General features: G+C 38.8%; 1 protein-coding gene across 1 annotated transcript in view; it reads left to right on the top strand.

Moving 5' to 3' along the window:
• The window catches only part of LOC119740050 (prominin-1-like), a 31961-nt gene that overhangs the window by 15439 nt on the left and 1618 nt on the right, over positions 1 to 14904 (top strand). Inside the window, exons 18-22 of the mRNA XM_038215251.1 lie at positions 12584 to 12700; positions 13339 to 13419; positions 13794 to 13847; positions 14279 to 14368; positions 14709 to 14777. Of these exons, the coding sequence (XP_038071179.1) occupies positions 12584 to 12700; positions 13339 to 13419; positions 13794 to 13847; positions 14279 to 14368; positions 14709 to 14777 (411 nt within the window). The remainder of the gene's footprint in view (positions 1 to 12583; positions 12701 to 13338; positions 13420 to 13793; positions 13848 to 14278; positions 14369 to 14708; positions 14778 to 14904) is intronic.

The raw sequence follows: 14904 nt of genomic DNA, 5'->3' as shown, positions 1-14904 counted from the left end.
GATGGAATTTGGCCTTAAATTCCTGTAGTGTGCAATGTAGCGTACGTATAGGCATCATTTTACAACATTGCAATGGCCTCAAGGACCGCTTTTATAGGGTTTATATCTTCGCATGGATTTTCCCCAAATGTCATAGGTACCCCCCATAAACAAACAGAAAATAAAGAACATTGCATGTCTTCATGCAGCAGTAAATTAGTTGCCATGAACCAATGATAAAATCCCCAGCCCCCCCCCCCCCGGTAAAAAATGGTGCTCCATTCTTTCGGCTATTTTCAGGGGGGGGGGGGTCTTACTTGCAGAAAACGGGGACGGGGTGAAATAAAGGGAGTTGGGGATTGAATCCATAGTTGGGAGGGGGTGGGTTTGAGTCCAAAGTTGGGGTGGGGTTCCCATGGGCATCACCTGCCCCCCCCCCCCCCGCCCCCCCCCCCCCCCCCGCCCTCCCCCACCCAACACTTTACGACGATTTCTCCTGCATTTTAATTGGAAAACTTAATTTAGGAATTATGGTATCCATTCTATTATTTTGGCCAAATTGACATCTTTCGAAACATTAGTCAGCAAGGGGGGGGGGGGGTTGTCCCGCTACTGATCTTGTTTATTTTTTATAGGCTGCAGACTGGTTTTTCACTTTCAAAGAATCATTTTCCCAATCGCTCCGTATCGTAATCTAAAAGTGCCAAACATATTTATCAGCAGAATGTTAGGTCCCGTATTAAACGCTATTTACATATAATTTACATATCTACATAAATTACCCACGCGCAGTGACGTTTTGTCAATTAAATTCAAATTTTAAAGCCAATTACCGCTAACCGAATTCATTTCAGTAATATTGGAAGTAAACTGGCACCGATAATTTATTCATATTTTTTTTGTTTTTAATGATTTATTAATATACCTCCAGAAATTTAATCTAACGTTAGGCGGCCAGCTTTAAAGTGGAAAACTCTGAATTATTTTCAAAGAATCGCCATGATATTAAACAGTAGAGATGTAAAAGGCGCAATAGTCATTTTTAAAGTTGTTTGATATTTGAAAAAAGTGCAAAATGGGTGCAGGGGGTTGATGCTTCGCAGACGAAATGTAGCTGCTCTCTGACGATCTTACTCCAACCACACTCCAATCTGCGAAGCTATCAACATTTACATTACAATACTACGCTATTTACATATAATTTACATATCTACATAAATTACCTAATAATTAACCCTACACCCAACTAACCTAACTAACTAGGCCTACACTACTGGATTCGAACCCGCGCTGGTGACCTGATGGGCTGGCCACTGTCCTGGACTTATACTACTATAGAAAATTGGGCCTGATAAATATGACATGGCCCTCATTTTGAAATTTGGCTGAAACACGGCCAAATTGTAATTCAACGTGCCCATATTGCTGTGCGAAAACAGTCTGACTACTCAAAATACACAATTTCTGAATTAAAAACGAGAAAGAGTTTTTTTTCGTTGCGCAATAGTCAAAAATGTTAGCGATGAATAGTCAAAATGTTAACAATGATCGCAAAAATCGGCTGCGGACGAATGGCAAGTACGAATTTGATTTGGCGTAATCCGAATGATGTTTAGATTTTAAAGGATCCAGATTATTGCAGTCGATTGAAATTTGGCGTCGTTGAAAATGAGCATTAAGTTTAAATTTGTGAACGAGGATGCACTCTCACACAATCACGAGAAATCCCGTCGACCGTGGAACGTGATTTCAGAATATAACTGTTGCGACCGTTTTCGTCAAAATCTGCCACATTGAAAATTGTCGTCTTATATTTCAGGCATTGGCTATTTGATAAAATCCAAGATTTGTGTGAAATTTTTAGTCCTAATTAAACCTCGCGCCAAAATATTAACAACAAAATACTCAAAATGTTCACAGTGAATGCAAAATTGGGCTACGGACGAATCGCATGTACGAATTCGATTTGGCGTAATCCGAATGATGTTTAGATTTTTAAGGATCGAGATTATTGCAGTCGATTGAAATGTGGCGTCGTTGAAAATGAGCATTAAGTTTAAATTTGTGAACAAGGATGCACTCTCACACAATCACGAGAAATCCCGTCGACCGTGGAACGTGATTTCAGAATATAACTGTTGCGACCTTTTTCGTCAAAATCTGCCACATTGAAAATTGTCGTCTTATATTTCAGGCATTGGCTATTTGATAAAATCCAAGATTTGTGTGAAATTTTCAGTCCTAATTAAACCTCGCGCCAAAATGTTAACAACAAAATACTCAAAATGTTCACAGTGAATGCAAGAGTGGGCTACGGACGAATCGCATGTACGAATTTGATTTGACGTAATCCGAATGATGTTTTGATTTTTAAGGATCCAGATTATTACAGTCGAATGAAATTTGGCGTCATTGAAAATGAGCATTAAGTTTAAATTTGTGAACAAGGATGCACTCTCACACAATCACGAGAAATCCCGTCGACCGTGGAACGTGATTTCAGAATATAACTGTTGCGACCGTTTTCGTCAAAATCTGCCACATTGAAAATTGTCGTCTTATATTTCAGGCATTGGCTATTTGATAAAATCCAAGATTTGTGTGAAATTTTCAGTCCTAATTAAACCTCGCGCCAAAATGTTAACAACAAAATACTCAAAATGTTCACAGTGAATGCAAAAATGGGCTACGGACGAATCGCATGTACGAATTCGATTTGGCGTAATTCGAATGATGTTTAGATTTTTAGGGATCCAGATTATTGCAGTCGATTGAAATTTGGCGTCATTGAAAATGAGCAGTAAGTTGACATTTTGTGAACAAGGATGCACTCTCATACAATCACGAGAAATCCCGTCAATGGGAACGTGATTTTATAATATATTGAAGTTGCGAACGTTTTCGTTATAGTTTTCTACATTAAAAATTGTCGTCTTACGTTTCAGGCATTGGATATCTAATAAAATCCAAGGCTTGTGTGAAATTTTCAGTTAGTAACAAAACCTCGCGCCAACACGAAATCTCGGAAAGTGGCGCGCTACGCGTAATTTCAAATTGAGGGGCATGCGCATGCGTGCCATTAAATATAGGCCCGAAATTGCCTACGCCGGCTAAATGATATTTTTTGATATGTAGCCGAGCATTTTGTCGCCATGAACTTGAGGATTTGTAATTCAGGGTGCAATCCGTGAACGGGACTGCCTAATCGTATTTCTGTGAAATTTGGATGGAATTTGGCCTTAAATTCCTGTAGTAAGCAATGTAGCGTACGTATAGGCATCATTTTACAACATTGCAATGGCCTCAAGGACCGCTTTTATAGGGGTTATCTTCGCATGGATTTTCCCCAAATGTCATAGGTACCCCCCATAAACAAACAGAAAATAAAGAACATTGCATGTCTTCATGCAGCAGTAAATTAGTTGCCATGAACCAATGATAAAATCCACAGCCCCCCCCCGGTCAAAAATGGTGCTCCATTCTTTCGGCTATTTTCAGGGGGGGGGGGGGGTCTTACTTGCAGAAAACGGGGACGGGGTGAAATAAAGGGAGTTGGGGGATTGAGTCCATAGTTGGGAGGGGGTGGGTTTGAGTCCAAAGTTGGGGGTGGGGTTCCCATGGGCATCGCCTGCCCCCCCCCCCCCCCCCCCTCCCCCACCCAACACTTTACGACGATTTCTCCTGCATTTTAATTGGAAAACTTAATTTAGGAATTATGGTATCCATTCTATTATTTTGGCCAAACTGACATCTTTCGAAACATTAGTCAGCAAGGGGGGGGGGGGTGTCCCGCTACTGATCTTGTTTATTTTTTATAGGCTGCAGACTGGTTTTTCATTCTCAAAGAATCATTTTCCCAATCGCTCCGTATCGTAATCTAAAAGTGCCCAACATATTTATCAGCAGAATGTTAGGTCCCGTATTAAACGCTATTTACATATAATTTACATATCTACATAAATTACCCACGCGCAGTGACGTTTTGTCAATTAAATTCAAATTTTAAAGCCAATTACCGCTAACCGAATTCATTTCAGTAATATTGGAAGTAAACTGGCACCGATAATTTATTCATATTTTTTTTGTTTTTAATGATTTATTAATATACCTCCAGAAATTTAATCTAACGTTAGGCGGCCAGCTTTAAAGTGGAAAACTCTGAATTATTTTCAAAGAATCGCCATGATATTAAACAGTAGAGATGTAAGAGGCGCAATAGTCATTTTTAAAGTTGTTTGATATTTGAAAAAAGTGCAAAATGGGTGCAGGGGGTTGATGCTTCGCAGACGAAATGTAGCTGCTCTCTGACGATCTTACTCCAACCACACTCCAATCTGCGAAGCTATCAACATTTACATTACAATACTACGCTATTTACATATAATTTACATATCTACATAAATTACCTAATAATTAACCCTACACCCAACTAACCTAACTAACTAGGCCTACACTACTGGATTCGAACCCGCGCTGGTGACCTGATGGGCTGGCCACTGTCCTGGACTTATACTACTATAGAAAATTGGGCCTGATAAATATGACATGGCCCTCATTTTGAAATTTGGCTGAAACACGGCCAAATTGTAATTCAACGTGCCCATATTGCTGTGCGAAAACAGTCTGACTACTCAAAATACACAATTTCTGAATTAAAAACGAGAAAGAGTTTTTTTTCGTTGCGCAATAGTCAAAAATGTTAGCGATGAATAGTCAAAATGTTAACAATGATCGCAAAAATCGGCTGTGGACGAATGGCGAGTACGAATTTGATTTGACGTAATCCGAATGATGTTTTGATTTTAAAGGATCCAGATTATTACAGTCAAATGAAATTTGGCGTCATTGAAAATGAGCATTAAGTTTAAATTTGTGAACGAGGATGCACTCTCACACAATCACGAGAAATCCCGTCGACCGTGGAACGTGATTTCAGAATATAACTGTTGCGACCGTTTTCGTCAAAATCTGCCACATTGAAAATTGTCGTCTTATATTTCAGGCATTGGCTATTTGATAAAATCCAAGATTTGTGTGAAATTTTTAGTCCTAATTAAACCTCGCGCCAAAATGTTAACAACAAAATACTCAAAATGTTCACAGTGAATGCAAAATTGGGCTACGGACGAATCGCATGTACGAATTCGATTTGGCGTAATCCGAATGATGTTTAGATTTTTAAGGATCGAGATTATTGCAGTCGATTGAAATTTGGCGTCGTTGAAAATGAGCATTAAGTTTAAATTTGTGAACAAGGATGCACTCTCACACAATCACGAGAAATCCCGTCGACCGTGGAACGTGATTTCAGAATATAACTGTTGCGACCTTTTTCGTCAAAATCTGCCACATTGAAAATTGTCGTCTTATATTTCAGGCATTGGCTATTTGATAAAATCCAAGATTTGTGTGAAATTTTCAGTCCTAATTAAACCTCGCGCCAAAATGTTAACAACAAAATACTCAAAATGTTCACAGTGAATACAAAAATGGGCTACGGACGAATCGCATGTACGAATTCGATTTGGCGTAATCCGAATGATGTTTAGATTTTTAAGGATCGAGATTATTGCAGTCGATTGAAATGTGGCGTCATTGAAAATGAGCATTATGTTTAAATTTGTGAACAAGGATGCACTCTCACACAATCACGAGAAATCCCGTCGACCGTGGAACGTGATTTCAGAATATAACTGTTGCGACCGTTTTCGTCAAAATCTGCCACATTGAAAATTGTCGTCTTATATTTCAGGCATTGGCTATTTGATAAAATCCAAGATTTGTGTGAAATTTTCAGTCCTAATTAAACCTCGCGCCAAAATGTTAACAACAAAATACTCAAAATGTTCACAGTGAATGCAAAAATGGGCTACGGACGAATCGCATGTACGAATTCGATTTGGCGTAATTCGAATGATGTTTAGATTTTTAGGGATCCAGATTATTGCAGTCGATTGAAATTTGGCGTCATTGAAAATGAGCAGTAAGTTGACATTTTGTGAACAAGGATGCACTCTCATACAATCACGAGAAATCCCGTCAATGGGAACGTGATTTTATAATATATTGAAGTTGCGAACGTTTTCGTTATAGTTTTCTACATTAAAAATTGTCGTCTTACGTTTCAGGCATTGGATATCTAATAAAATCCAAGGCTTGTGTGAAATTTTCAGTTAGTAACAAAACCTCGCGCCAACACGAAATCTCGGAAAGTGGCGCGCTACGCGTAATTTCAAATTGAGGGGCATGCGCATGCGTGCCATTAAATATAGGCCCGAAATTGCCTACGCCGGCTAAATGATATTTTTTGATATGTAGCCGAGCATTTTGTCGCCATGAACTTGAGGATTTGTAATTCAGGGTGCAATCCGTGAACGGGACTGCCTAATCGTATTTCTGTGAAATTTGGATGGAATTTGGCCTTAAATTCCTGTAGTGTGCAATGTAGCGTACGTATAGGCATCATTTTACAACATTGCAATGGCCTCAAGAACCGCTTTTATAGGGGTTATCTTCGCATGGATTTTCCCCAAATGTCATAGGTACCCCCCATAAACAAACAGAAAATAAAGAACATTGCATGTCTTCATGCAGCAGTAAATTAGTTGCCATGAACCAATGGTAAAATCCCCAGCCCCCCCCCCCCCGGTCAAAAATGGTGCTCCATTCTTTCGGCTATTTTCAGGGGGGGGGGGTCTTACTTGCAGAAAACGGGGACGGGGTGAAATAAAGGGAGTTGGGGGATTGAGTCCATAGTTGGGAGGGGGTGGGTTTGAGTCCAAAGTTGGGGGTGGGGTTCCCATGGGCATCGCCTGCCCCCTCCCCGCCCCCCGCCCTCCCCCACCCAACACTTTACGACGATTTCTCCTGCATTTTAATTGGAAAACTTAATTTAGGAATAATGGTATCCATTCTATTATTTTGGCCAAACTGACATCTTTCGAAACATTAGTCAGCAAGGGGGGGGGGGGTGTCCCGCTACTGATCTTGTTTATTTTTTATAGGCTGCAGACTGGTTTTTCATTCTCAAAGAATCATTTTCCCAATCGCTCCGTATCGTAATCTAAAAGTGCCAAACATATTTATCAGCAGAATGTTAGGTCCCGTATTAAACGCTATTTACATATAATTTACATATCTACAGAAATTACCCACGCGCAGTGACGTTTTGTCAATTAAATTCAAATTTTAAAGCCAATTACCGCTAACCGAATTCATTTCAGTAATATTGGAAGTAAACTGGCACCGATAATTTATTCATATTTTTTTTGTTTTTAATGATTTATTAATATACCTCCAGAAATTTAATCTAACGTTAGGCGGCCAGCTTTAAAGTGGAAAACTCTGAATTATTTTCAAAGAATCGCCATGATATTAAACAGTAGAGATGTAAGAGGCGCAATAGTCATTTTTAAAGTTGTTTGATATTTGAAAAAAGTGCAAAATGGGTGCAGGGGGTTGATGCTTCGCAGACGAAATGTAGCTGCTCTCTGACGATCTTACTCCAACCACACTCCAATCTGCGAAGCTATCAACATTTACATTACAATACTACGCTATTTACATATAATTTACATATCTACATAAATTACCTAATAATTAACCCTACACCCAACTAACCTAACTAACTAGGCCTACACTACTGGATTCGAACCCGCGCTGGTGACCTGATGGGCTGGCCACTGTCCTGGACTTATACTACTATAGAAAATTGGGCCTGATAAATATGACATGGCCCTCATTTTGAAATTTGGCTGAAACACGGCCAAATTGTAATTCAACGTGCCCATATTGCTGTGCGAAAACAGTCTGACTACTCAAAATACACAATTTCTGAATTAAAAACGAGAAAGAGTTTTTTTTCGTTGCGCAATAGTCAAAAATGTTAGCGATGAATAGTCAAAATGTTAACAATGATCGCAAAAATCGGCTGTGGACGAATGGCAAGTACGAATTTGATTTGACGTAATCCGAATGATGTTTTGATTTTAAAGGATCCAGATTATTAGTCAAATGAAATTTGGCGTCATTGAAAATGAGCATTAAGTTTAAATTTGTGAACGAGGATGCACTCTCACACAATCACGAGAAATCCCGTCGACCGTGGAACGTGATTTCAGAATATAACTGTTGCGACCGTTTTCGTCAAAATCTGCCACATTGAAAATTGTCGTCTTATATTTCAGGCATTGGCTATTTGATAAAATCCAAGATTTGAGTGAAATTTTTAGTTCTAATTAAACCTCGCACCAAAATGTTAACAACAAAATACTCAAAATGTTCACAGTGAATACAAAAATGGGCTACGGACGAATCGCATGTACGAATTCGATTTGGCGTAATCCGAATGATGTTTTGATTTTTAAGGATCGAGATTATTGCAGTCGATTGAAATTTGGTGTCATTGAAAATGAGCAGTAAGTTTAAATTTGTGAACAAGGATGCACTCTCACACAATCACGAGAAATCCCGTCGACGGGAACGTGATTTCAGAATATAACTGTTGCAACCGTTTTCGTCAAAATCTGCCACATTGAAAATTGTCGTCTTATATTTCAGGCATTGGCTATTTGATAAAATCCAAGATTTGTGTGAAATTTTCAGTCCTAACTAAACCTCGCGCCAAAATGTTAACAACAAAATACTCAAAATGTTCACAGTGAATGCAAAAATGGGCTAAGAACGAATCGCATGTACGAATTTGATTTGACGTAATCCGAATGATGTTTTGATTTTTAAGGATCCAGATTATTACAGTCGAATGAAATTTGGCGTCATTGAAAATGAGCATTAAGTTTAAATTTGTGAACAAGGATGCACTCTCACACAATCACGAGAAATCCCGTCGACCGTGGAACGTGATTTCAGAATATAACTGTTGCGACCGTTTTCGTCAAAATCTGCCACATTGAAAATTGTCGTCTTATATTTCAGGCATTGGCTATTTGATAAAATCCAAGATTTGTGTGAAATTTTCAGTCCTAACTAAACCTCGCGCCAAAATGTTAACAATAAAATAATCAAAATGTTAACAGTGATTGCAAAAATCGGCTACGGACGAATCGCAAGTACGAATTCAATTTGACGTAATCCGAATGATGTTTAGATTTTTAGGGATCCAGATTATTGCAGTCGATTGAAATTTGGCGTCATTGAAAATGAGCAGTAAGTTGACATTTTGTGAACAAGGATGCACTCTCATACAATCACGAGAAATCCCGTCAATGGGAACGTGATTTTATAATATATTGAAGTTGCGAACGTTTTTGTTATAGTTTGCTACATTAAAAATTGTCGTCTTACGTTTCAGGCATTGGATATCTAATAAAATCCAAGGCTTGTGTGAAATTTTCAGTTAGTAACAAAACCTCGCGCCAACACGAAATCTCGGAAAGTAACGCGCTACGCGTAATTTCAAATTGAGGGGCATGCGCATGCGTGCCATTAAATATAGGCCCGAAATTGCTTACGCCGGCTAAATAATATTTTTTGATATGTAGCCGAGCATTTTGTCGGCCATGAACTTGAGGATTTGTAATTAAGGGTGCAATCCGTGAACGGGACTGCCTAATCGTATTTCTGTGAAATTTGGATGGAATTTGGCCTTAAATTCCTGTAGTGTGCAATGTAGCGTACGTATAGGCATCATTTTACAACATTGCAATGGCCTCAAGGACCGCTTTTATAGGGGTTATCTTCGCATGGATTTTCCCCAAAGGTCATAGGTACCCCCCATAAACAAACAGAAAATAAAGAACATTGCATGTCTTCATGCAGCAGTAAATTAGTTGCCATGAACCAATAATGAAATCCCCAGCCCCCCCCCCCGGTCAAAAATGGTGCTCCATTCTTTCGGCTATTTTCAGGGGGGGGGGGTCTTACTTGCAGAAAACGGGGACGGGGTGAAATAAAGGGAGTTGGGGGATTGAGTCCATAGTTGGGGAGGGGGTGGGTTTGAGTCCAAAGTTGGGTGTGGGGTTCCCATGGGCATCACCTGCCCCCCCCCCCCCCGCCCCCCGCCCTCCCCCACCCAACACTTTACGACGATTTCTCCTGCATTTTAATTGGAAAACTTAATTTAGGAATTATGGTATCCATTTCTATTATTTTGGCCAAATTTACATCTTAATTTACATGCAAGGGGGGGGGGTTGTCCCGCTACTGATCTTGTTTATTTTTTATAGGCTGCAGACTGGTTTTTCACTCTCAAAGAATCATTTTCCCAATCGCTCCGTATCGTAATCTAAAAGTGCCAAACATATTTATCAGCAGAATGTTAGGTCCCGTATTAAACGCTATTTACATATAATTTACATATCTACATAAATTACCCACGCGCAGTGACGTTTTATCAATTAAATTCAAATTTTAAAGCCAATTACCGCTAACCGAATTCATTTCAGTAATATTGGAAGTAAACTGGCACCGATAATTTATTCATATTTTTTTTTGTTTTTAATGATTTATTAATATACCTCCAGAAATTTAATCTAACGTTAGGCGGCCAGCTTTAAAGTGGAAAACTCTGAATTATTTTCAAAGAATCGCCATGATATTAAACAGTAGAGATGTAAGAGGCGCAATAGTCATTTTTAAAGTTGTTTGATATTTGAAAAAAGTGCAAAATGGGTGCAGGGGGTTGATGCTTCGCAGACGAAATGTAGCTGCTCTCTGACGATCTTACTCCAACCACACTCCAATCTGCGAAGCTATCAACATTTACATTACAATACTACGCTATTTACATATAATTTACATATCTACATAAATTACCTAATAATTAACCCTACACCCAACTAACCTAACTAACTAGGCCTACACTACTGGATTCGAACCCGCGCTGGTGACCTGATGGGCTGGCCACTGTCCTGGACTTATACTACTATAGAAAATTGGGCCTGATAAATATGACATGGCCCTCATTTTGAAATTTGGCTGAAACACGGCAAAAATTGTAATTCAACGTGCCCATATTGCTGTGCGAAAACAGTCTGACTACTCAAAATACACAATTTCTGAATTAAAAACGAGAAAGAGTTTTTTTCGTTGCGCAATAGTCAAAAATGTTAGCGATGAATAGTCAAAATGTTAACAATGATCGCAAAAATCGGCTACGGACGAGTCGGAAGTACGAATTTGATTTGACATAATCCGAATGATGTTTTGATTTTTAAGGATCCAGATTATAACAGTCGAATGAAATTTGGCGTCAATTAAAATGATCATTAAGTTTAAATTTGTGAACAAGGATGCACTCTCACACAATCACGAGAAATCCCGTCGACGGGAACGTGATTTCAGGATATAACTGTTGCGAACGTTTTCGTCAAATTTTGCCACATTGAAAATTGTCGTCTTACATTTCAGGAATTGGATATTTAATCAAATCCAAGACTTGTGCGAAATTTTCAGTCCTAACTAAGCCTCGCGCCAAAATGTTAACAATAAAATACTCAAAATATTAACAATGATCGCAAAATTCGGCTACGGACGAATCGGTAGTACGAATTCGATTTGACGTATCCGAATGATGTTTAGATTTTTAAGGATCCTGATTATTGCAGTCGAATGAAATTTGGTGTCAGTTAAAATGCGCACTAAGTTTAAATTGGTGAACAAGGATGTACTCTCGTACAATCGCAGGAAATCCCGTCCCGCTGGAAACGGGGTTTCAGAACATACATTTTATGAACGTTTAGCGTTTTGCCAAATAGAAAATTGTCGCTTGAATTTTAAGCATAGTATATTTGATAAAATTTTGGGATTAGTGCAAAATTTTTAGTCGAATTAAAATCTCGTGCCAGCCAACGCGAAATCTTGAAATGTACTGCGTAACGCTGGATTTGAGATTAAGACTCTTTACGAGTCAGCGTGAACTGATTTTAGCTTTATAGACTCATTACGAGTCATCGTGATTTCAAAGTTGCCATTTTTACGTCCTCAAAATCAAACAATAATAATTAAAATTTTGAAACACTATGGATGGACACCAAAGTGCCAAAATCATACACCTCGATGACAAGTTTAGATTGATTTATGCTCTTTTTAAAATTTTATTAATTAATTAAATAATAAATCAGCTCATTTATTTATCATTATATAAAAATAATATAAGGGGGGTAGGGCGGGGTTGGATTGGGAAGGTGTAGGACGGGGTTAGGTCAGGTGGGGTGTGCCACAGTTTGTTTCTGCTATCAATGGGGGCGTCGGGCAATAGAGGACAATAGGGTTCCTTCCCGAAGGGTCCTCAATTTGGATTCGTGTAAAAAAAAATATGGGAGGTCTTCCTAAAAAGTACAAACAAAAGAGGGACAAAGGGGCTCCCCGATTGCAGGCAAATACACACTTTAGAATCTCCTACAGTATTCTAAAAAGGAATTCGGTTTGACGTAATCCGAATGATGTTTTGATTTTTAAGGATCCAGATTATTATAGTCGAATGAAATTTGGCGTCAATTAAAATGAGCATTAAGTTTAATCGGATACAGAATTTACGCCCGCAAAAAAAATGTGTTTTTGTTCTGCCCTGTTAGTTTTGTCTACCATGTTGTTCTGGTGTAAATTGTTGTTTTGTTTTCGTCGTTGTTGTGAAAATTCTGTTCAGCTGAGAGGACTTACGGAGGCCGTGCCAGCACAAAGTGCCATCAACGATTTGAATCTCTTCATCAACAAGACATGGGAGGCTTACGACGCTCATGGGGCCTCTCAACCGGACTTCCAGGTACAATTAAAAATCATACGTTTTCGAGGATATCGTAAGGTCATGTCAAAAAAATCAACAAACGTCCACACCTTGTCATGATTTGATGAAATGCCGCCGAATGGTTTGGATTTTGTTACCGAACAGTGACGACACTGAACGTGCAAATCCAGTAATTAAGTCGCACAATCAAGGGACGGACGCACCGAGCGAGTCGAATAACGCCAGCAAAGAATCGAACATTGAATTATTGCATGGTTCGAACGACCGTATAGCCTGGTATTAAATACGACTCCGTAAAATCAATTGACGTTTGTTTCGAATAATTCGACACGTCGAATAGTTTGACGTCTGCTCTGCATCGTGTGACGTCTGTATCGCATCGTTTGATATAACGGCTAATGTATCATTTGAACATTGAGAGCCCAGAAATTGGCGCTCAATGTTTGGAAAATAATAAAGGACTTTTGGCACCACTCATATCATTTTGATGCACACAATGCCGTCATTTTCATCCGTCGACAGACTAGGTACAAGTCGCTGATATTGGTAAAACATGCTGTCAGTGTAGATTAGTCTTTCACTGGCGTTTCAGTTCCGCCACTTTCAAAACAAATTTGATAACGCACGTGGTGGTTTTTTTTTCGTCATTTATGCAGCAACAAGTTGACTATGCTACTGACATCATCACGGAGCTACAAAGCTTGGAAAATATGCAAAGCAACTTACTAGCTCTAATGGTAAGCTTAACATCACGTGCACAGATGTGGTTGGCAACATTATTATTGTGTCCTTATCAGAGTGTTTTATGAAACTTCTTGCGGCGATTTACAGATGAAAATTTAGAACAGCCTTGTAAAATTTGGCTGGGAAAATGTCTAATCGATGCTACATTGCAATGAATAGTGTTGGATCGCTTGTATCGAGTCGGGGAAGAAGAAAAAAGTAGTAACACTGGATTTTAATTTAACACTGAAGTTTAACAGTGTTTTCGAAAAACGTATGTCGAGTCGTTAAGTGATGAGGTAGTTTGCATCTTTGGCCCGTGACAAGTTATACTTTACGTTTTTATCAAGTTTAATCTTTGAATTCATGGTTTTTTTTAATTCTCCAGATTACATATGCAAACCAGGTCACGTTCTTTGAAGCGACCTTTTACGAAGTTAAGGTAAACAAGATACGGGGGATGCCACGAAAACGCTTAAAAATCACACTGTACACTAGTTTGTGTGAGCGTTGCTATTTCGTAGAGTGCGGCTATTTCAAACATGTCATTGTTTGTTGACCAAAACTCTGAATAACGGCAGATTCCGACCCAACACTTTTTCGCTATCGTAATGCAAAGTGGATTCTTCTTTTGTGTCTACAAGTTGAACCGCTGAAAATTATTGTTCCGAAAAAAATTACCAACAAAGAAGAACGAACACAAATCAAAGGCTGATTTGCACAACTCCGTAACCAACACCAACAAATAATGGTGTTGACCAAATCTTCAGGAATGAGATGTTTTGTCCTTTGTTATTAAATAAAGGCATTGGAAATTATGGATTAACCTTCTTATGTTTTAAATCTAGCCAATTTGTTACTGCCTTGTTACAGAATCTGACAATCGATGCTTTACCCAGTATCGCCAGCGACTCTCAAGATTTGCTGGATCTGTCTTTGGACGCTGGCGACATTGTCGAGACGGTAAGTACAAATCGACAATTTATTGCGCAATTTACCTAGAAAGCGATTTATAGAATATGTCATCCGCAATCAAAATGTCTTTCACGTTGCTTAGACCATCTCCAATTTCCTGTACTATCAGTTTATTTTTGTACTTTGGTGTATGGGCCTATTTCGTTGCAGTTCACTGCATTTATAGTGCTTCTAGTTTTCCCTACTTTTCACTATCCATGACTTTTCCGAAATTGCATGTTGACATTATTCTCAATTTAATCATGCAGCGACAATCATACTCTAAGAATTGGTTGCACTTAAGTAAAAAAAAAAAACTCATCAGATGTGTTCCTTTGTTTCTATCTAGTCACTGAATTCTACTATAGACGGACTTATCGCAAACGCAGAGGAGCTTGTTACAGGGCCAATTAATAAGGTACGACAATTTCATTTGGCACACCATAATCAGTCAATGTGCGATGTAGCCATACACAATTTGACAAAAGGGAAACGACAGTTTATTATAATGTTCCTCTTCTAGTCAACCAAGCAACATACGCCTT

This window comes from Patiria miniata, unplaced genomic scaffold, assembly GCF_015706575.1.
Source record: "Patiria miniata isolate m_02_andy unplaced genomic scaffold, ASM1570657v1 HiC_scaffold_4, whole genome shotgun sequence".
NCBI classification, from domain to species: domain Eukaryota; kingdom Metazoa; phylum Echinodermata; class Asteroidea; order Valvatida; family Asterinidae; genus Patiria; species Patiria miniata.
This window is presented reverse-complemented; position numbering and strand designations above follow the sequence as displayed.